Here is a 23,703-nt window from a genome sequence, read left to right as displayed (position 1 = left end):
ATGTATCCACTTCTGGAGCAAAGAGAACATTGGGAAAAAATGAATTTTCAGGAGTTGGCTAAACTGCAGGAAAAGGAATCCTACTGTTTGGTTGGAATGCCCTTGTCAGTTTCTGAAAAAATGTTTTAGTAGGTGGTTTAATTCAGAAAGGAATACATTCAGAAAAGTTATTGAAATAATATAAAATTACTTAGGACAGCCAGACTGCCTCAGAGCTACAAAGATCTAGTGAATTATCACTGTCCATAACCTCAGATCAGCCACAAGATCAGAGTGCAAAACACAGACTTCCAACTCCAAGGCTGGATTAGAGGGAGGAGAAGCAATCCAATGTCTAATTTAACTTGACATTGGGGGGGGGGGGCATCCCTCTGGCTTCCAGAGAGTGAATTTTACATACCTTACTTCTCTGTTCCGGGCATAACATGCACCATAAGCAGAGCTAGTACATTAGAGTGTATATCTGATATAAAGTATATTGATTATATTGATATAGAATAGGATAGGATAGGATTGGATTGGATAACAGAGTTGGAAGGGACCTTGGAGGTATTCTAGTACAACTCCCTGCTTAGGCAGAAACCCTGCACCACTTCAGACAAATGGTTATCCAACATCTTCTTAAAAACTTCCAGTGTTGGAGCATTTACAACTTCTGGAGGCAAGGGTGGGGCTTCTTTGCACATTTGGGAGCACATGGCATAAAAGAGACTCTTTCCAAAATCTAAATAAAAATTTAAGGACTTTAGAAGCCTTAGAATAACTTTGCCTTGTCACTTTCAAAACTATGCACCCAATACCAAATTCCACTCCAAGGATCCTAGTGTGCCAGGAAAGAGCAAGGAGAAGTCAAGTCAAAGGAGCAGTACAAACCAAAACTGACACAAACCAACAAACCAAAACTGATACAACTGTCTTCAGTTTGCCTTTCCACCTACGCTTTCTCATATATAAACACTGTGGCATCTTCTTTTTCTTTTATCGCTGTAAAATCTTTTCCTTGGTATTCTATAGCCCTCAAACAGGGAACAAACTGCAGTCACCACCTACATCCATTTCATCTCTGCTCCAAACATTCATAAATACTTTCCAGTTGCAAGTTTTATGCATGGAGAGCAACAAGCCGTCAGCATTGCAAAGAATCTGCTGCAATCTCCAAGGGCTATGCATCACCAGTGGGAAATGTGCCTGGAGCACAGAAGTCGGGGAAGTCTGTCTACAGAAGCTTCTTCTACAGAAGCATCTTGTTCCTAATCAGGAGTTGCATGCTCTGACCTTGTCAACCCTTCTCTATTATGTTTCTTGTAGCTTAGCATGAGGGCAAGAGTGAACTAGTGTGTTTTCAATGATATAAAGCGGCTGAAAACCTAGGGCAGAGGGTAGCTTCAGAATGCATCCTCTAAGAACAAAATGAGCAAGAATTAAAGCATGAGGGATGCTTTTCAGAAACACTGGGTTCCTGTATGTATAGTATTTCCTGAACTGGACATGATTTCCAAGACCAGAAAGAAAACTGGCTTTAACAACATAAACAAGCAAGGAGACAAAACCTTGGAAAAGGACAAAAAAATCTAGTTTCACTAAACCTTGGGTCTTCTTCTAAGCTTTGGGTGCAACCTACCAGACCCCTCAAATAATTTTTAAATAATACTTTTTGATGTAACCATTATCAAAATAATAGAGGATAAAACATTTAATTAATTTTAATAAATATACTTACATGCAATTAAAATTAAATCAGATTTAGCTTATGTTTTTGTCAAGCCATTGTGGGTAGGGTACAGGTGGTTGCTTTTAGGAAAAGGATGTGTGCTCCTGTTCTAAAATTCCAGGATTAAGGAATATATCTCCTATATATCATTGCTAATTCTTTGCTCTCTCTGCAGGTCTTCATTTGTTCTCCATAGAGCATCCTTCAATAAATACAGTTGAATAAACAATGGAAGAGTCTTATCCCATGATAGGAGTTTACCTTTCCCCATGGGCGGTGATCCAGACTTGATCAAATGTTTGCTCATTTGTTATATTGGTTTAGATAGCCTTATGGTATTTGGGTTTGCTAACATTCTCATCCAAGGTGAGCCATCTCATATTAAGCAACCTCCTATGCCCGGGAAGAACCATGGCACACAGACAAGAACCAGGTATTAACTACATGGAACTGGAGCTATAGGGGATAGCAGTTCTTCTCTGTCACAGCTGTGTCTCAATCACAAGAGACCTTGATGGACTGACCAAATTCTCTCTGTTTTGGATATTGTGCAGTAAATCACTTACCATCCAAATGTGCTATTATTTGTTATCCTAGGCAAGAAAAAGGCAATCTAAGGTTTCAACCATGTTGGAGTATGATTCTTATAATTCCCAGTTAGTTAGATATAATATCCTAAAATATCTGAAGGACATCAGATTGTCTGTCTTTGATTTAGAGATTGATTTGCAAATGGAAGAGCTCTATTCCTCGCCTGAGGGCTGAGAATCACAATGAAGCTGTAGTCACCTACAGTATTTGTACCTGAACTAAGAAAAAGGCTTTCCAATATTCTTCAGCATGCTTTCTTGTTGCAAGGAGATGGAGTAAAGAGGAGGCAACATAGACAAGGGCAGCTGAGGACGGTAGTTCTCTGATAATAAACTTCCAGGAAAAAAACATTTTTCCCCTCCTCCATTCTTGAAATTTGATTTTATTCTTCTGACAATTTGAAAATACATGAGCCATGGTATATTCCAGCTTTCACTAAGGAGTTCTTGCTGTGTTTTTAGTTTATTCATAGAATCTGAGCGAACCATATCTGCATATGTAATTACATTTTTATTGCTGTAATTATCTCTGACATAAAAGGCATTTAAAGGAGAGGCTTGAGGTACAATTGTTGGAGATGTTCAGATGGATTTTTTATGTTTTATTGTTGACTGTTTGGTACAATGCCGTGGATTTGCATTGATTTGCTAGTAAATATTTTTTAAAAAAAATGTTCAGACGCGGTTCAATAAACAGTTGATAGATGTTGGATCCCCAATTCTATTGGAACAGCCATGTTTTAGGGACCACATATATCTTTTGTATTCCATAATGTTGACTTCACATGGAGAAGGTTCTACCATGAAAGAGCAGAGTGAGATTAGGCTCTTTCTCCCATTTCACTTTGCAGCTCTGATCTCCATCATGGCTGATTACCCCACCAGCTTATATGTTGTTTCAAAGCAAGCTTTATACTGACAGATAGTAAAATTAGGAATAAAAGAGCATGAACACGTAGATGCAAGGCCCACTGAACAATTAAACTGTGGAATAATTTTAACCCTGCAAGTTTCTCATTAGGTTCTCCAAAGGCTTTAGCATCTTTTGTAACTTATGCTGATTTTAGATAGATGGTTGCTTATTAATGTCTAGCAGACTTTCCAGGACTTCATGTGATTTCACCAAGTAAAGGAGAAAGGTTAGAAAGGGAAGAGAAATATACAGATCTAGCCTATTTCACTACTTGGATAGCCTTAGATATATATCTATGAGCAGGAACAGAGAATAAAGCACTATCTAGTCTTGACTCCATGCTTGCCTGGGGGTGAGGGGAGAGGGAATCAATCCCAGTGAAATTACCTTAGATATTCACAAAGATCGTGAAATTACATACTAACTCATCCATAATGGCCTCTTCTTTGTTAGTTTACTCCATATTTGTGTTTGTATAATTAAGGAGGGTTTGTCGTCTATTGTCATGATAATGATATATATTGTATGTATTTAATGAAGATACTAAGATACATAAAATGAAAGCATAGCATTTAAAATATCAAGCTAAAATACATAACAATTACATAACTGAATTAATTTGCTAAATGCAAAAGAAAAACCAACAGGAATAGAAAGACATCAATTAATTTTGTCTAATTATTATTTCAGATGATTGAATGAACATTTGTCCTTCCTCTGTTCGCAAAGAGAAAGATTCTGTAATTATCTTGGAATACAGAGAAGAGACTGTACTCAAGGTAAGTACATTTTATACATTTTCATTTATTTCAATCAAAGAAATAGACTGCAATCCTACACAAACTTTCCTAAGACTAAATTTCGTTAAATGGCCTTAGTCCTTAGTAGACACACATGGGGTTGTAATAAGCAGCATGTATTTAAGTTCTAATAAGGCAAATGAGATGTCAATGTCATTTTATGAACCAGTTTTACCTTATATTAAGATTTTTCTTCCGCAGTTTTCATTATTTAACTTCGAATGAAAAGGGTGGGCTATAATTCAATACAGAGGTGCTGTGAGATCAGCAGAATCTGATACGTTGGTTCCCTACATTCTCCAAAACTTGTTGAGTGATTACCTTTCACACTCTAAAATGTTTCTAATTCTTAATGAAAACTCCAAGTCCTTACCCAGTTTGTTGTTTCTACTTATGATGATTATATGCAATTAAGTGTAGAATTTAGAGTAACAACTCTGTAACAAACAATTGTAACTAATACAAATCTGATGGTCAGCATTTCAAATTTCATCTACTTTTAATACTTGTGTTGAGTATTAAAAAGTCATCATGTATCAAATTGAAATAATTTATGAGGGATACAGTTATGTGTCATTTTTGGGCTTAGGCCTGATATGTTTCACCTCTATTTTAAATCCTAGATGTGGTTATGTTAAACCTGAAAGCCATATTAAACCACACTCTACACATACCTGCTACTTACCTGGGCATCGCTGTTCGCTACACCGTCTAACCTCATCTCCGCTTCCTTCACACTGTTGCCCAGTAGTAGCTGCACCTTGGCATATTCTTATTCTCTTCTCCCAGCCACCATCACACGACTTGGAACACCCACTCCAATGGCCCCAGTGATTCCACTGACCATTAGCTGAAGAGGAAAATATATATATATATATATATATATATAATAGTTAGATACCATAACAGTAGCTATTACAAGCAAACCCACCAAAATGGGTAAAGCAGTCACTTAAAAAAGACATAACAAAGTTAGTTTAAAACTATATCCAGAATGGGCAGAAGCTATAGAGAGAGATAGAGAGGTAGAGATAGATAGATGATAGATAGATAGATGATAGATAGATAGATAGATAGATAGATAGATAGATAGATAGATGATAGAGCAATTTGCTTGAATCTAGCCAGTAAATAAACTTAAATACAATATAGTTTTGTCCACATTGTAAGAGCAAAGAGAGGTGGTTATGGTTGAAAATACAGTAACTAGGAACAAATCACACTGAATTCAGTAGAAGTTATTCCTAAAGAGGCATGCATTGGATTGCACTGTAAATATATATTAATGGCAGCCTCATTTTCACAGTGTGATTGTAACATATAAATATGTAATATTTTAAATAATTGCCAGTTTTCATTTACACAGCTATTGTGATGTTGCAGTACAATACAAACAATGTATTTTTATATATTCTTCAATATCTCTTGTGTTCATCTACTGTAAAGTTCTCACTATATATTTTTTATTAATACCACTACCAAATCAAATTTAAAAAAGACTAGGAAAGAATCTTTAGACTTTAGTGGTAGAAAAAAGGATTCTCATTTGCCACTTTGGATTCAGCTTACAGAACAATTCTTGTCAACTTAACCTTTCAAATATCATCCACGGAATTCTTCCATTAAAAAAAAAAAAAGCTTCGTTAATAAACAGTTTCTAATCCTTGGAAGAATTATGACTTTGCAGCAAAAAGCTATTCTTGAAATGTGTCATATGGTGGTTTTTCTTTCCTTTAATATTCTCAGTAGGAGGCAGGTTTCATAGATTTTTGCCCTTCCCTTCAGTTCTGAATAGCAGCTGCCCTTAATTGATAAATAGTGAAATAATAAAATAAAATAGTAAAATAAAAATGTTAGCAAATCAGTAGCACATTAAACTCACCTAAAAAGAAAGTAAAGCAATGTTAAAAGTACTACTATTCAGAAGGCATTTAGCAGTGAAGTCTTAATCCCTGGAAGTTGATAGGGGGCCAGTTAAGATGATGTTGTGCTGCCCTCTACCTGCCATTGCTAGCAGGAAAAACTGGTTTTTATAAAGGGGGAGGGGTGGGGGGAAGGTGCTGCTGCTGCAGTGATTGCCACCATGGCATCCAGACATTTCCAGCAGTTTTTGCTGAGATGTCTTGCTGCCGAGCAATGGGAAGACATAATTTTTGAGAAATGCCTGCTGCACGTCAATCAACTAAAGTCTCCCTTTCATCCACTGCTGGCATTATAACAGATGGAGCTGTCAATTGAAGGCTTCAGTCGGTTGAAGGTGTCCCCACCCAACTGAAGGTGTCCCTGGGACTGAGGAGGAAGAGTTATGTCCTGGCATTCTTCACAACCTCACACAGGATTTTGTTCCAAAAGCAGTTTTATGCTATTTACTTTACAGCCACTATTTTCACATAAGGTAAAGGTTCCCCTTGCACAAATATGATAGTCGTTCCCGACTCTAGAGGGTGGTGCTCATCTCCGTTTCAAAGCTGAAGAGTCAGCTCTGTCCGAAGATATCTCCGGTCATGTGGTCGGCATGATCTGATTGACAAGCTCAGCGTCTTAGCCACTGAGCCACCGTATCCAGTGGTGGCTTCCAGGTGGTACAGCCCTGTACGGCCGTACTGGTATTAGTTGGGAGCAGCGGCCACCATACCGGTATGGTGGCTCATTTGGCCCACCCACCCGCCCGCGTTCCTTACCTGTTTTTGAAGCAACCGGGCCAATTGCGCATGCGCATACAGCAGCCAGCGCCTGCGCGACCTCCGCTGAGCAGCTGGGTGTTGCAGGGCGGTGGCGTGCACATGCGTACGCAGTGCACGTGCCCGACGAGGACGCCCAGCCCTGTGCAAAGCATACCATTTGCGACGGTAGCCAGAACCCACCACTAACCGTGTCCCTATTTTCACATAAATGTCTACATAACTGCAGCTAATAAACAGGTGATCCACTTTATACCAATAAGATTATGAAGCTGACAGAAATCAAGACTGAAAGCTTTATAAAAAGGATGCCGCACACTGCTATAATTCACCATCACCTCAGGACATCGTGAAGCGTCGAAAGCAGAGGGCCAAATTCTTCGCAGGCCCTTATAAATTCCACATAAGCGAATTCAAAATAGCCCCATCAATAGAGCGGCTTTTCCAATTCACTCCGCCTCTTTTTGCAGTTTGAGGACATGGGTGATTTGCTTTTCAAACCACTCTCTGCTTTCAAAGGAATCAACACCCACTCAAAGATCCCTTTTCACGTTGCTTATGTCAACATATATTATTCAGAAGAGCACATAAACAAGGCTGTGAGTACCGACCCTAGAGAATTTTGTTCTGCCTGCATTTGTAAGCAAACTGACATGATCTCAGACTAATGTTTTCTCTTTGGATTAAGCATCTTTGTTATGTGCTACATCTCTTGTGCTGAATGTTTCAAATCTGGGTATTTGGGGAGGAAATATAAATAAAAATAGCCATTATTGGGTAGAATACTTAAAAAATAAATAGCAATAGCACTTAGACTTATATACTGCTCCATAGTGCTTTAAAGCCATCTCTAAGGGGTTTATAGAGTCAGCATATTGCCTCCAACAATCTGGGCCCTCATTTTACCGACCTTGGAAGGATGGAAGGCTGAGTCAACCTCAAGCTGGTCAGGATTGAACTCCTGGCAGTCGGCAGAGTTAGCCTGCAATGCTGCATTCTAACCACTGCACCACCACAGCTCTTAAATGTAAATTCTTATTAAATGAAATGAAATGTAAGTTCTTATGTAGTTTCCAAATTAACATCTTACAGATTATTGCAGAATTAAGGTGCATCAGTTGCATGAATTTGACCCAGTTCCAAATTAACCTTCTCTGTCCTTGGTAGAGACAATTGGAAAGGAGGCTTGAAAGGAAGCTGCTATTCCTGCCTTTGCTGCTCTGCCCATCTTCAGTTTTTAAGTGTGATCACAACCTGACAAGTTACAAAGAGCTGACTTGAATACATTTCTAACTTAGACTGGAAGAGGAAAAAAACAAGCCTGTAAAAGCAATAGTTGTAATCCCCAGATGTTTCCTCTATCCAGTCTTTTGTACTCATCCTTTTCCTAGAGCTAGTGAGTGAGAGAAAAAAATTCAACTCAGACTTGCCAAAAAAAACCCCACATAAATAAGAGAAGACAGTGAAAGAAAAGGCGAGAGCTGGCATAGATCCCTCTCCTTTGGGGATTTCATATATTGCATTCCTCAAATCCTCTTCTTTCCTCCTTACATATTATGGAGTGATCCAAATGTGCTTAATTCCCTCTGCTCCCAACAGGCTGCTTCTTCTATACTTCCTTTAATAAACTGACAATCCAAAAATCTCAAACACAAGGATTTACTACAAATAAAAGCATCGGAATAAAAGCAGCTGGCAAAATGCTTCCTTTTCTTGCAGGTAAGATTCTGGAAGCCTAGCTTTGGGCTGAAATTAAATCTGCAGCAAGGAAATTCAGGTCAGCTATATGCGCAATTTTGAAAGTTAAAAAAGAAGAAGTAAAAAACTATGTAGAAAGTGGTGGAGGAAGAGGGGGAGAGAGAGAGAGAGATGGTAAGTACTAGTAAAATATAAATGCACTGCTATATCTATGTCTCAAATTAACTAGTCTAGCCACTAATTATTTATCTACTAAACTTATTATAAACTGTTCAGCAAAGATATTTTGGAATTAAATGTTTTTCACCTCAACCAAACCAGAAAGCACATAATCAAAGTGGAATTTTATTATCTGGCATAAGACTTGTTGCAAATTTAAAGCAAAAGAAACTGAACTGAAGCTACATGAAGCTATTCATAATGCAAACAAACAAGTTAATTAAAAAGAGTAGATTACATGTGAATTGTATGGAGAGTATAAAGTGTTTGAAGCAAATGAATTTTTTTTTTAAAATGAAGGGAAAGCAAAATAAACAGAGAAACTTTAACTATGCTAGAATTATGAGAAGGCAAATTATTTTGACAATATTGGAAATATTTAGCAAAATGCAAATATTAAAAATTTTAAATTATGGTAATTTAAAAATCTCATTTTCTTAGCTTATTATGCAATAATTCTTTTAAAGAGCAATTAAAAGCTGCCAGGCTCCAGGATTAAGAGACATTCCAGAAAGAGCATTTAAAGTTTCTGAACTTTGAAATACTTCAGTAATATACTGTTATTACAAAATGATTCCTTTAACAGATTAAACTTCAGCCCACACTTCTTCTGGGACAGGTATGACTGCATGTAGAAAATGAGTTTAAATGTGCCTTCCTTTTTCTCAAATTCTTTTTCTTTTTATAAAAGTCTGTTCTATAAATATATACGAGCAGCCTTCAAAAAGTGGTAAATAGAATGTCTTCCTATACATTTTCTTTTTTTAAAAAAACCAGTCTTTACCTCATGCAGAAGATGATTTTAAAACTGCTATAAACAACACTGAACTGTAAAGAAGCAACAACAAAAAGCAGCTTATATGTGGGAAAAGGGAAATCCCCCTTAAAATGAACATGGTGACAACAAAGACATCCATGTTGTTGGGTTGACAACAATATGGAGGAGGTTTACTCTGTGTTCCCCTTGGATTTCTTTTCTCCCCCAAATTCTCAGCCTGGTCTACAGTCCTAGACTGATATTGTCTCATTCAAAACCTAATCAAGTCAGACTCTGCTAAACTTTCCTCATTGTTAGCCGAATCCAGCTTGATGCATCTCCCTGCTATAAATTAGTCTTAATAAGCCACTTGGGGCTTTAGAAGGCCAGTTTTTTTCAGGTATCCCCAAAGGAGGACCAAGAGCCAATGCAATCACTTTAACTTTGATGATATATGTTTTCAGCCCTTGGCCTCAGTAAACAAGGTTACTGTATCTTTGGCATTAGTGGTGTCTCCTGAATAGTTTTCCATGTATTTCAGCTGGCTCGAGAAACAAGGTTCCTTCGGTTGTTGGGCTCCAATCCCAGCAGAGTTAGCCAGCTTAATCATTGTTGGGAGTTGTACAGTGGTAATTTTTGGATTGCATCTTTCTCTTTCATCAGAGTAATCTAAACAAGATATTAACTACTTTAAAGTAATCTAAACAAGATATCATCTGATGGATAACTATACCAAGATATCTGGGTCCACAAGATTTTGCAGCAGATGCATATTCTATACCTCAAACTGTAGTCTAATCAAAATGAGGCATTTCATTATTATGGGTCTTGTTGAAGCATTCTTAAATTCAGGCCCCATAACTTGTAATTCCCCCTTTCACTATTTTAACACTGCTATTCATTCATTCGTGTCCTACCTTTATTCTTCTTACAAATAACTCAAACTAGTGAACATATGCAAGATACCTTCCTCTTCCTATTTGCCCCACAACAGGTGAGTTGGGCTGAGAAAGAATGATTTTCTGTTTACTATTCGCCCTCCCCCAGTATTCTAAAAATGAATACAAATGAGCAGAATGGGGGGGGGGGGAATGATGTTGTCGTGTATTAAACACGAAGCAGGAATTTTAGCCAAGGACAAGAATGGAAGACCCAGTTCAATTGCCTAGATCACAAGTTGGAAAATGCTCAAAAGCATAATAGATAACCTTGTACCCCCAAGAACATCTCTGGTATCCCCAACAATATCTCTCTGAGGCATCCCAGACTGTTAAGACAATAAAGAATAATACCCAATCTTTTCCCACCACCATATAAGAAGGGATTGAGTGAATGTAACATACCTGTACATTCAGAGTTGTAACATTCCCTGCTTTCTGCCCATGGACCTCTGCACTCAGAGCCTCCGTGTGCTGCTGCTGTGCACTGTCGACTTCTCTGCTGCGTGCCATTGGAGCAGGTCACCGAGCATTGACTCCAAGTGCTCCACTCTTGCCACTGTCCATCAACTATTGCAACACAGCAAAATAGAAATGAAAACCATTTGCCTTATAGGACCCAGAGAGTTTCTTCTTTGACTATAACTTTACATTTGGAATTGAGCACAGCAAGTTTAATATTTATTCATAGTTATTGATGATAATGATAACTTTATTCTAGATCAGGGATCACTAAACCCCATCCCCACCCCCACCCCAGTCCATGGACTGGCACCATTCCAGCAAACAAACAAGGAAAGCTCTATCCACAGGATGCAGGAGCACATGAAGCCACATCCCCTCTGGTCCCCAGAAAAACCTCTCTCCACGGAACCAGTCCCTGATGCCCAAAAGATTGGGGGGAGCTGTTCTAGATAATGTCACTCATAACCTGTACAGATATCCCTGGGATTTAGAATGCCCTGTTTATGGATGATCCATAAACTGGATCATCCATAATGGAACCTAAAATTTGAGCTAAATACACAATGTTTCAGGTTAAATACACAATGCTTCGAGTTCAAAGCTACTTATACAATACAATGCAATAATACTGTCCCGGTTTACATACAAATGCAACTTAAGGGCAGACCTTGGAAATGGGAATTAACTAGTTCTTAAACTGGGACTACATGCAATCACTTAACAATTGTTAGCCTCTACTTCATTTAGATGCTACTTTTGGTTTCCAGTAGGTGTGGTGTCCTTTCTTAACCATTTCTTGTCAGAACTGATGGCCAAGTATCTCTTCAGAGGGATGGGCTATGCTTTAGATTTAACTCAGAAGACATGCTTTTGAAAGTCCGGGATTGTGAATGCAGCACCTATCTGAGACATATTAAACACACCTCATCTGTTTTCATAGGCAGGTGCTTTGTTCATGCTCCCTCTTGTTCTATAGTATCTCTTCTGAACCTAAACTGAAGCACTGCACAGCACTTGTGCCTTGCAATTTATAACTTCGTATTCAACAATTGTATTCCACATTCACAAGTAAATGGGGATGCTCTGGGTGAATTAGAATACAGTACCCAATGAAAGAGCCAGCAGAGGCATCAAGAGTAACATCCTGAATATGACAAGCAAACAATTGGTTGTTCCCCAGCTCCCTATGTGAAAAGCACCAGAGCTCCTGTCACAACGAGCTATACATCTACCTAAGCATAGGGTGGTACTGTCTCATACCAAAGACTTGATTTATGGCAAGTGGCCAAAATAGATTTACTTAGGGATTTAATCAATGGCACTAGATGTTATACATTAAGTGCCCCTGATTAAATCCCTAAGTAAATCTATTTTGGCCACTTGCAATAAATGAAGTCTTTGATATGAAGCATATAGCCTAAGGAGTACCTCTAAGCAGTTCTGGAGCCTTATAACATTTTTGTTCCAAATAAAGTATGTATGAAGCATGTCACTGATCACTGATCCCCTATTGGACAAAAGTAAGGTAAGATGCTCCTTCATAAGTGCAATAAGGCAAAATATGATTAGAGGGCCTGAAGGTATATTTGTACTACAATTGCAAATGCCATTTCCATTAAGAAATATGACATGGGAACAAATTAAAATGTGATATTTACTCAAAGATATAAAATATTTGTACTTTATCCAAATACTAAGCTCCTTCCTCATTTATGTTAATAATGGAGACTTAAGTGGTTGGGCATAATAACTCTGGATAGGTGGAAAGGCTCAGGCAGTTTACACAATTTATTCTGAAAAGAGAACTATGAGAAACATAGTTCGCAGACAGACCATATAGTGCAGTGGTGGATTGCAGGCTGTATGCCCTGGTACGGGTGTACCGGAGCCTGCCTGGAGCAATGAATACCATTCCGGTACAGTGCTCCGGAGGGCCCACCTGCCCACCCGAGCTCCTTGCCGGTCTTTTAAGTCTTCAGCACCTCCACGCACGCGCATGGTGCATGAGCAGCTGGAGCATCACGGAGGCTCACGGAGGCGCTAAGATGCATGTGCGTGTTGCGTGTGTGTGTGCGCGCACTGTGCACGTCCATGTGGAGTCTGCGGGGCCTGTTCCAACCGTACCAGTTGGAATGGGATCCGGAACCCACCACTGATATAGTGATAAGACATGTCCCAATCTCTGGTCTCATCCTTGGAAGTGCATTTTCATTATAAAATAATAGAAGACAATAGTGACTAGGTGAATGCCGGCTTCTGTTTTCTGTTAAGAAAGTCTCCCAAATAACCAACAGACTGTAGACATCTATGGTGGACTAAGTTCTACTTTCCCGGACTAGAAAACTAAAAAAAAAGAAAAAAACACCTGTCCAAATAAATGTATCTATTAAGTCTATTTTGCAGCTTTATACAAAGGTGACATCGTATAAACATCAGCTGTCATTTATTCCTAGTCCAATGCCATTGCGGAATGATATTACAAGAAAGGTGACAAGCTAAATAATGAACTCAGAACATAACATTATTTATGAGATATGATTATACTTTGAGAAATCGGTTGAAATGAATAATTAATGGGCCACGCAACATTTCCTGATACTGTAGGCTTGTACTACATTGTTCTCTTTATACTTTATTTGTGTCTCCTTATGCTGTGTCTGTTAAATGGTTCTGGTGGTGCTCTACCATATTATATTTTAAGCTAAAGGGATCATTGCTACCAATGCTTAATAGCATTAACTGCTTCAACTACATCATTTCAAGAGCACTCTTACAAATATCTCCTTTACTTTGTTTTACTCTGTTTTCCTTCAGAGGAAAATCACTGGGGCAGTAAAAGATAGAGATGAGATTTTTCTCCCTAATAGCTCATACCCAAAACAACACATGCTGAGATGCATATATGGATACAGCTACCTATCCTACTCCAAGGTACATCAGTATTCAGAGTTGTCATAGATTTCACTTAAATAATCATTTAATTTGAATCCCTTCAGAAGGGTGATCTGCTTCCATTTCAGTAACATTCCTCACATCCAAACACATTGAACGCTGCAACTGAATAATATTTAATACACACCAAATGGATTAACATATAGATTATTGATAATATCTGATAGAAACAGACTAAGGCAGAGTTTTAAAATAATGTTAGTATGAAAAGTATGCCTGGAGAGTACACTGGGTAGTATGAAAAATGAAATGTTTCTTACCTGACCATTCTTAAAATGGTCATTATTGCTATTAGACTCAGCATCATCTACTTAACCTTACATTTTGCCCCAAAAGCAACCACAATATTTCTGTTACAAATAGCAACAGCAATAGCACTTAGTCTTATATACTGCCTTAAAGTGATTTTACAGCCCTCTCTAAGCTGTTTATAGAGTCAGCATATTGCCCCCAACAATCTGGGTCCTCATTTTACCCACCTCGGAAGGATGGAGTCAACCTTGAACCTGGCGAGATTCGACCTGCTAAATTGCAGGCAGCCGGCAGGCAGCAGAAGTAGCCTGCAGTACTGCACTCTAACCACTGCACTCTAATCTAATTAATTTATTAATGTATTAATAAATCTATCTATTATTTATTAAGCCAAGATCCAAGAGGAACTTCATGCAAAACTATAGGTATTTTTGACTTTGATGGAAATTCTGTTATATGTTATTTTATAAATTGCTCAAAAGTATTTCTGCTGTTCCACCATCTGACAGTCCTCCCCATGCATATACTAACTGTGTTCACAATACGTGGTTAGCTGAACAATGGTTTACTGAAGGAACCAAATAGAGCAGGTTTACTCAATAAATTACCGGTAGCTATTCACATTTTAGTCTTTCTATTCAAGGAAGCAGAGGAATCACTGGAAGGCCTGGAAAGAGCTGCCTTTCTGACAATAGCATTTTTGTACACAGGGGATTGTTACTGGATTAGAAAGCCATTCTTGTTCCGAGTTTTCATTTTTCATTCATATACCATGGATCCCTTTAGTCTTTTTGAAGAGCATTTAATGCCTAGCTATCTTCCTTTCCCAAGGATGGATTTGTATTGATTTGGGACAAGGGATCTGGTGGAAGCTGATAACGGCCTTGACATTTGTGTCCTTGGAGTCTCAATTTGAGTTCTCACTGTGCCTTCCCAAGGATTGCCAAGCATGTAATTTTAAGGTCCAAGAAGCACAAATGGTTTTCAGGACAAAGATAAGGTTGCTTGCCCAACTCTAACCATATGTATTAATCAATAATACTCCAGTTTACTCCAGTAATGAATCCTTCATGCAGTGTTTAGGCTGTTAAGTGTAGAAAATGACAAAAGCAGGCCACAGAGGAAGGATGAGAGGGGGAGAGAGAGAATGAGAGAGGGGGGAGAAAGAGAAGGAGGGAGGGGGAGAGAGGGAGAGGGAGGGAAAAGGAGGGAAGGAGAGAGAGACCTCATAAGCAAAACAACAGTTTTTCTATGCATGCTCACCCGGGCACAGGGCAATATTGCAAGGCTTATGCTGTGTTTCAGGTCCGTCACATGATCTTCCCCCATACTGAGGAGGTGTACACGACCTTGTCCTAGTTCTTTGGCCTCGACCACATGTGAATGAGCACAAGCTCCAAGGTGACCATTCCTCCCAAACTCCATGTACTGTAATAAAGCAAAGAGGCTTTACAAAGAAAAGAACACCAGTAACAAAATGAATTCAAAAACAGAGGAAATGATAAGAGGCATTTGGCCAACATCAATGAGAGAAAGAAAAGCAATCCCACAGTTTACAAATATCGATTAATGGATCTTAGAGAGCACGCTATTGGATAGAAGAAAGCTCTCTTGAACACTGATCATTAAGCCAACTCAGGACTCCAGAATTAATGTTATCCAATGGAAATCTAATGTAATATACTGTGGATCGTATAGGTTTGAAATATGGACAGAGTCATAGCCTCTGAATCTAGTTTAGAGAGCTATGAGAATCCTAGACAACCAACAAGTTCTTCATGAATTTCATTAACTTTAATAAATTTCAATGAAGACAGCAGATCTACATGCCAAGGTAATTCTAGACATATAATCGAGTTTTCCTCTAGAAAGGAATGTATCAATATTATCATTAAACAGCTTCAAGGATTTGGTGTTTCACCTTGTTTGAAATAGATTAATAACACATAACTTCTACTAATGACTAGAAATAAATAAATAGTAACATTCCAATATAAGTGCTCTTAGAACAATAACAAGTGTGGTAACACAGGCTTCTTTAATACAGCCTTAATAGTCACTCCATACTATAAAACCATAATGACATAATGTATATTTGGTAACAGTATGTTGAACAGTACAGCAGATTGATTACCATAAGATAGATGGATTAGCTTGAAATTTACCCCATCAAGTCTTTCATCTTAATATAAATGTGAACTAATTGATCTTTGAGTAGGCTATGCAAAATGGAGGGAATGCTTAAATATTTATTAATGACACTGTTCAAAACTGGGTTTTTCCAGCCAAAATAAAATGCCTCAAAAAACAGATGACAATAAAATTAATGTCATTTCTTTATTTTGTAAAAGTTCAAAGCATGACCAAGGTGTGCCAAAAAATAATCCTAAACTGGTTCCACTCTAAGGTATCTCTTTATGACAAAATATCGTCTATTTATCAAGCTTAAATTATGAATTATTTTCTTATTTCCAGCTTCAGCACTAAATTTCATTTGCTTGTGTTCATTTACAAATGGCACATTCATTCCCCGATTGCTGATATTTCTGTTTTGCTCCAAATAGTTCTGAGAATTTGTATTATGAAACCAATTAACATAGCCAAAAGAAGTCACCAGTAAGTCCAATTATAATGGGACAAATATTAGGTCTCAGCAAGAAATAGATATATACCTGGTTTGCACTCTTTCAAAAGGTAGAGTAAAAGCTCACAAGTGAATGCCACAACAAAAATGTTGTTCAGAGGTTGAAGGAATTTTTCTCTCCAACTTACCAGTTTTCTAAATCCAGGAGTTTTAGTCAATAGGCAGGAGTGTCCTATATTGTAAAGCTTCATCTACATGTTTTTGATTGATTTGATTTATTGTTTAGTAATGCTATACTATATTATAATACTGATTTATCATACTCTGCTAAAAAGGAACAAAAGGTATGATTAAAACGTCAGCTACCCATTTAGCGTTATACTTTCTTTTTATTGTAGTTAAACTATAAATGAAATAGAAGTTCTGAGTTCTATTTGGAGCCAATCAAGAGAGCAGGACAAAAGTGCTTGAAGCTAGTTGTTCAAACTTAAACCGAAGTGTAGGCTAATACAATTTAGGTGGAAAAACATGGTTTTTTTTTTTGCTAGCCTTGGACCTGCCAGGCAGTCTTTGTCTATTAGCAATAAAGTATAACTGATAGCTTTCCAGATAAAGTTCAGGATGCCTGCAGCTGATCAATAGTAACATCAGCTGAAAAATATATGTGTGGGAATAAACCAACATAATGTTAGTAGTTATTGAGTTTGTTTTCCTACTCAATAAATGGAGTTGAGTTACTTCCAGTCATAAATTCTGGAGACTTTAGTATTTTATTATTGTTTTGTCTGAATTATACTTTGAAAAACATGGTGCTCATGTCACTAGATATGTAAATGAGCAGAGAATGTAAAATACTACCCTATTGTATACTTTCATGGGCGGCATTTCAGTTATTAGTTCAGATGTCTCAATGTCCCCAGCCAAAATCCCTCTTCTTTTAACCTAGTGCATTTATTCTTTCCATAACTGCTTTCATTCACGCTGAAGAAAACAAGGAATTTATTGTTGTTCTAATAAGTTCAATAAACGCAATCAGGTTTGAACATTAATGAAGCTGATTTGCCGTTATGTGTACTAATCTCATTAATACATTTTTTTTCAAAGGCATGATTGCAGTATTTGGCTTTCAAATAATGATTTAGATACTCAGTAAATGAAATAATGAACTTTATAATTATCTCTCCAGCCATGTGAAATCCTTCAGTCTCTATAAAATATGTTGGCATTTATTTTAAGTATTCAGTTCTAAAAACTATTGCATAAGCTCTGCCAAGGATTCCATTTTCCTGAATGAAAAGCAGCAATTCAGGTTTTTTTTTAAAAAAATATATTGCAGCTATAAAAGTTGGTCTAACTCAATTCTACAATCAGACAGTTTGAAGTATCCAACTGCAACAAGATACAGATTTTTTTTTTAGCAAAGTGGAGCTCTAGTTTCAAGCAAGAGGGCTTGAAAAAGTTTCTGCTAAAAATATGTTACACAATAGGAGGAGGGAATACCAAATTCATATCTCTCTTCTGATTGGATTATCTTACGCATTTTAGAAATGATTGCAAAGTTAAGACTGGTATAACTATATCTGAGAAGATTAAAAAGTGGCTGGAAGGGATTAACAATTGAAGAACAAAAAGGATACGGGATACTTCCCACCCCAAGCATTCAACATTTTCTTGTGATGCTTTTAAATTATATTGTGAAAGATCTATTTCTCCCAGAGTCACTGTAAGTCAATAATACCTTCCATTTTAATTGATTTTCATTTCAATTTACCAATGTATGTTCAACATACAATGTATATCCTATATGGAGAAAAGCCATTTAGAGACTCTGACAAATCTAAGAGCATGGAAGCTCTCTTTTCCAACCTCATGTATGAAGTCCCTCCATCTAGGTAACTTCAAGCAATACATTTGATTTTATATGAAGATTAATGTTATAAAGAAATTTCTGATTTTTATTGCGTACCAAGCCCATATTTAATTAGCATTAGCCATTATTGAGTTTGGTGTGACATAAACCATGGTTAACTGAAAGGGTGAAACTTGCCAAAGTTTGTAATAATTAGTTATAATTCACTTATTTAAACATCTCCATTAGTCCCATTTCTCATATGCATTTTTCCCTTTTCTCATAAACAACAGGAAACAACAGAAACAGCAGATGAAAATCTGGATTCCTTCAGATTTCTTCCCCAATATTCTGTGCAAACATGCAGGACCATAAGCATTTTTTAAAAAAAAAAATTTATGTCACTCACTTCTATATCAGAATGCAATCTTGCAAATAGTTTCCACTTAATTTAATCATACTTACTTTGGAATTAACATGTATAGGATTGCACAAGAGGTTTGTATACAAAGCAGCTCAGACTCCAAATGGCTCAAGTCTGAAGTATGTGAATTTTAGTTTTTATGTGTCCTGGTTTGCTTGGAACACAAAACAAAATGCAAGTATGTCAATTGCAGTGACATGCGGTGAGGTTTATGGCTGGTGAGGCTGGTGACGTCATCAGGAAGGCGGGGAATTCTTAACCAGCCGCCGGCCATGACTTGGTTTCCAGGGTCCTTTCGAGAGCGAGCTGGCAGGGAAACGGTAGCCGATGGTCCGAAAAGTCCGTCGCACTTTCTGCTTTCACGAGCAACTTCCCGTAAACATGCCATTGCTCAGTGCGAGGAAGGGAGCCGCTCGCGCATGCGCATTCACCCTGGAACATGAGCTCCAGCGTCATAACCCGACAGAAGGCGGAGAATGGGACCACGTGTGCAGGAGGGAGCCTGAGGCTAGAGGAGCCTCCTGCACCTCCCTCTGTCCTGCACATGTGGTCCCATTCCCCGCCTTCCTGAGTCAACATGAAGGGGACCGCAGCTCACGCAGTCAAATTCCCCAAGGCTCCTCAGCGCCTTTTCCCTTTTTTTTTTCATGCTGAGAGTGGTGAGGCTCTGCCTCCCCTGCCTCCCCTGACCGCACGTCCCTGGTCAATTGTACTATGCTGTTTCAAGCGAAGTCACTGGAAGTTGTCTTGCCTGCAGTGGTTTATTGGAGAGATATCTTTTGAACTGTTTACCCTGGACCAGGAGTGGTCATTCCACTCTTGCAATTTGCTTAAAATAAAGGGAGTAAGTTGGGAGTGAAGCTTTGCAGGGAAGCAGTAGGCATCCCAAAGAATGAACTCATGAGCAGCGTGCTTTGTGGATCCTCCTATTTCTTCTCTTGTAATACCTTGTCTGCCTAACTACAAAGTAAGCACTGCTTTCTTGGATGGATGGGGTGGGGGTGTTAGAGTACATTCCTATATGGATGTTGGGAGTCTTGTGCATGTGTGGCCTTAAAAACAAAACACGAAGAACATACAGGAACATATAAAACAGGAAGAAAATACTAACACTGGACAGCATTGCTTTGATTAGTCTCCTGGGCTGAAGAATGTGGATGGAAAGAAAGTGTGCATGCACTCTTCATGTTATAACCCTTGTTTGAAATTTAGGATGCCTTTGTTACAATGCAGTGAATCTTCATCTTCAAAAGCACACTTCATCTTTAAATAACAGATGAACAACTTCTGAAAACTCCACAACAAGACAAAACAATATGCAGAGAGTGTGCTTATATACCTAAGCTTAGGTATGTTTGGTAGGCTGTTCAACACTGGCTTTGTGTGTGCGTGTGTGTGTTTCTAATTTTGAAACATTTGAAAATGTAAAAAAAAAAGAGTAATTCGAGCTGGCTGATTTGCTGAATTTTTAGGATTATCATTGGACTTTGCTATACGTTCTGCCTTTTGATTGTAGAGACCTTTTGAAATGCAAAGGATTGTTGATTTGGTACCTCAGCTAATGTGGGGAATATACTCCATCCATGTTTTATGGATTATTTTGCAAAGGCTGAGCTTGTTGCTTTGACTCATGTAAGGACTCTTTCTTCTGACCCTTTAGCACTTCAAGGGTAAAAAGAAGAGCTATTTTGTCACCACGTTTTGTGCATGACTCATGGTTATTCTTTGATTCTCTTTGATTCCTGATTACTGAAGGGGTAAATGTAATTTGCAATTAGGAAGTAAAAGTTGGCAGTTGGGAAGGGAGGGATTTTTAAAAATATACTTTACAGGATGGGCCACTTTCTTAAGCAATAATCCTTCCTTCCTTCCTTCCTTCCTTCCTTCCTTCCTTCCTTCCTTCCTTCCTTCCTTCCTACCTACCTACCTACTTACCTACCTACCTACCTACCTTCCTTTCCTCCTCTTCCTCATGAATAGGAATGAATGTTTGCCATTCCTATCAAGTAAGAGATGTAAAATAGGATTAGATTTTTAAAAGGCTTATTTTAAAACTTTTTTTTTTTAAAGGAAAACTGTGTGGGTATGGCTAGATTGTTTTGTTTTGTTTCTTTCTGGATGTCCTTCTGCCCTAGAGATCCTTTAAGAGGAATTGAAATTGAAATATTAATGGGTAAAGAATCTGGCAGGTTTCAAAATTAAGAAACAAATCTTAACAAAAAATTTGAAAATAGAAGACCAAAATGTACTATGAATTAAATGAGTTTTAAATTGAGAAGAAGGTAAAATATTTAGGCATCAGTATGACAAATATGAATTATATGTCATTTCAGATAACTATGTTGAGGAATGGAATTAAGTTTAAAACGAATGTTAAAATGGGAAAAATCTACAACAATCATTGCTCGGGGGAATTTCCTCTGATAAAAGTGGAAGCTTTGTCTAGAATGATGTTTTGTTTCAGGTAATACATGTTTTGATAACTGATGCACCACTGATGCAACAGTGGCAAGAGAATGTAACTAAACGTGTGTGGCAGGAGAAAAAAAAGCATGAGTTAAATATAAGGTGTTACAAGATGTAAAGAAAAAAAGAAGGCTGGATTTATCTGATTTTAAATTGTATTTTGTTTGGTTTGGATGAAACAGTGGGTAGAGCTGAGAAATAGAAGACTTTGGAGTTAGAAGGACATGACCCGACATTTGGGTGGCATGGACATTTCTGACACAACAAAGTTAATATGGATTTTAAAAATGATGATGTTAGATGTGGCACATTGAGAATATGTAATAGACAAACCCACAAATCCTAAAACACCTCTGTGGCCCTCAGCATAAGGAGCATTTTATAGACCAGAAAAAATAGAAGTATATGCCTAACGTATTGTGAGAATTTTGTCAAGGGCAATATCAAATAAAAACAAGAGAGGAACTGATGGCAGGGGGACATAGTTGCCAATGGTCCTTTTATTTACAATTATTATTTATTTTATTATTATTTATTTTTATTTATTTTTATTATTATTTATTTATTCACATTTATAAACCGCCCCCTCTCCCAAAAAGGGACTCTTAGAAAGATTTAAAGTAGACAAATGAATTCATGGTTTCAACATTGTAAGACTGAGTTTGAGATAAGTTGTATATAAATGATGGGCATGTAACTGCTAAAATATAGAAACTTTTATAGAAACTGAAACAGAAAAACAAGAGATAGAACAAGAGATATGTATGATAAAGCAGGCTAAATTTTTGATTACAATAAACAGATGGAACAATGGGAAAACATAGGACTGAAATTTATATTATGTTATAATTTAAAAATATTTTTTATAAATTGATGTACCATTGTTTAAAATATAAATCCATGCTTCAAATTTAAATTGGAAATGAGAGCAACAAGAAGTGAAATTTTATCTTGTTTGGTAGACATGTTAAAAGCGATGTAAATACATACAATGATTCAGAGGATTTTATACAATACAATAGCAGAGTTGGAAGGGACCTTGGAGGTCATCTAGTCCAACCTCCTGCCTAGGCAGGAAACTCTATACCGTTTCAGACTAATGGCTATCCAGCATCTTCTTAAAGACTTCCAGTGTTGGGGCATTCACAACTTCTGGAGGCAAGCTGTTCCACTGATTAATTGTTCTAACTGTCAGGAAATTTCTCCCCAGTTTTAAGTTGCTTCTCTCCTTGATTAGTTTAAAGATTTTAAAGATTAACATACAGGTGAAAACAGATTTTCAGAAACAAGTTTTTATACATGATAACTGCAGCAAGATTACATTATGCACAAAGAAGGAAAGATTCAGCACTATCAACAATGAAAGAATGGTTGGTGAAGATGGTGGAACTTACTGAAATGGCTAAATTGACTTATTTTCAGAAAAAAAAGAAAATGTCTACAATTTTTTTTTGGTTAATAAGAGTTTTTACATGAAACATTAAAAATGAATATGAGTAATGTTTTGATGATTAGATAGGTTATGGAAAGTTATGCTGTAACTATAGAATAAGGACAGATTTATAGTTGTACTTATAATTCCTGTAAAAAAGACCAGAAGCTACTTCTTTGCATCTTTTTTCCTTTTCTTTTCTATTTTATTTTTATTTTTATTCCTCCTTACACTTTTAGATTTCACTTGGATTTCTTCAATTTATCTTTTCTTTTGTTACTTTTCATTAGTTTTTATTATATTCTTTTAAAAATATTATATATGCTTGTATGTATGTGTGTATGTATGTATGTATGTATGTATGTACGTACGTACGTACGTATGTGTGAGCAGGGCTATGAAAATTTGGGGCCCTATTTTTTATAGATTATCCAAAGTTGCTTTAGACATTGTGAATTGACATTTCTTTCTCTTAACCAAGCACTTGCCTATTCATATCACAAACCCACAATGTCCTTCAAATGAAAAGTTACGATGGAGAACTTTGAATTCCATATAGGAGGCTGATTTTATAAGATTCTCTTTTGAATTGACTTCCAGAAATGTTCTACATGAGGAAGGTATATGAGAGGCTGGAGCAAGAAAGCTAGTCCCCTTTCTAGATATATTGAAGGCTAGAAGAGGGTTTAAGTTGCACAAGCATAAGAAGATACAGATTTAAAAAAAACTTTTTTTATTTTTAAGTAATCTCAAATTATGATTTGAGTTGCCACAACAGAGAACAACCAAATGGCCTTGATTAGTTTAAATCATTTCAGCTTCAGATTAATTTTGTAATCATGTAAACCAATTAGAGAGTAAAACAAGTTCAATTACTGTATGTCTGTAATTGTTGAGCTATTTCCCAAAATAAATACTATAAGAATGCTTTAAAATGTTGGAATGCAGAATATCCCCAAATAATGCATTGCT

At 37.2% G+C, this 23,703-nt stretch overlaps 1 protein-coding gene across 4 annotated transcripts in view; it reads right to left on the bottom strand.

The window, feature by feature from the left end:
- The window catches only part of ADGRB3 (adhesion G protein-coupled receptor B3), a 514,089-nt gene that overhangs the window by 312,353 nt on the left and 178,033 nt on the right, over positions 1-23,703 (bottom strand). For all 4 annotated transcript variants that reach the window (XR_014174267.1, XM_081940251.1, XM_081940252.1 and 1 more), the window contains exons 5-7: positions 15,240-15,404; positions 10,713-10,877; positions 4,700-4,864 (exon numbers count right to left, since the gene is read on the bottom strand). Coding sequence is in view for 3 of the 4 variants with exons in the window: in XM_081940251.1 (XP_081796377.1) it covers positions 4,700-4,864; positions 10,713-10,877; positions 15,240-15,404 (495 nt within the window). In the remaining variant the exon portion in view is untranslated. The remainder of the gene's footprint in view (positions 1-4,699; positions 4,865-10,712; positions 10,878-15,239; positions 15,405-23,703) is intronic.

The sequence above is a fragment of the Natrix helvetica genome, assembly GCF_964273705.1.
Source record: "Natrix helvetica genome assembly, chromosome: 2".
Classification (NCBI taxonomy): domain Eukaryota; kingdom Metazoa; phylum Chordata; class Lepidosauria; order Squamata; family Natricidae; genus Natrix; species Natrix helvetica.
Note: the sequence above shows the minus strand (reverse complement) of the source record. Positions and strands in the feature narration are given on the sequence as shown.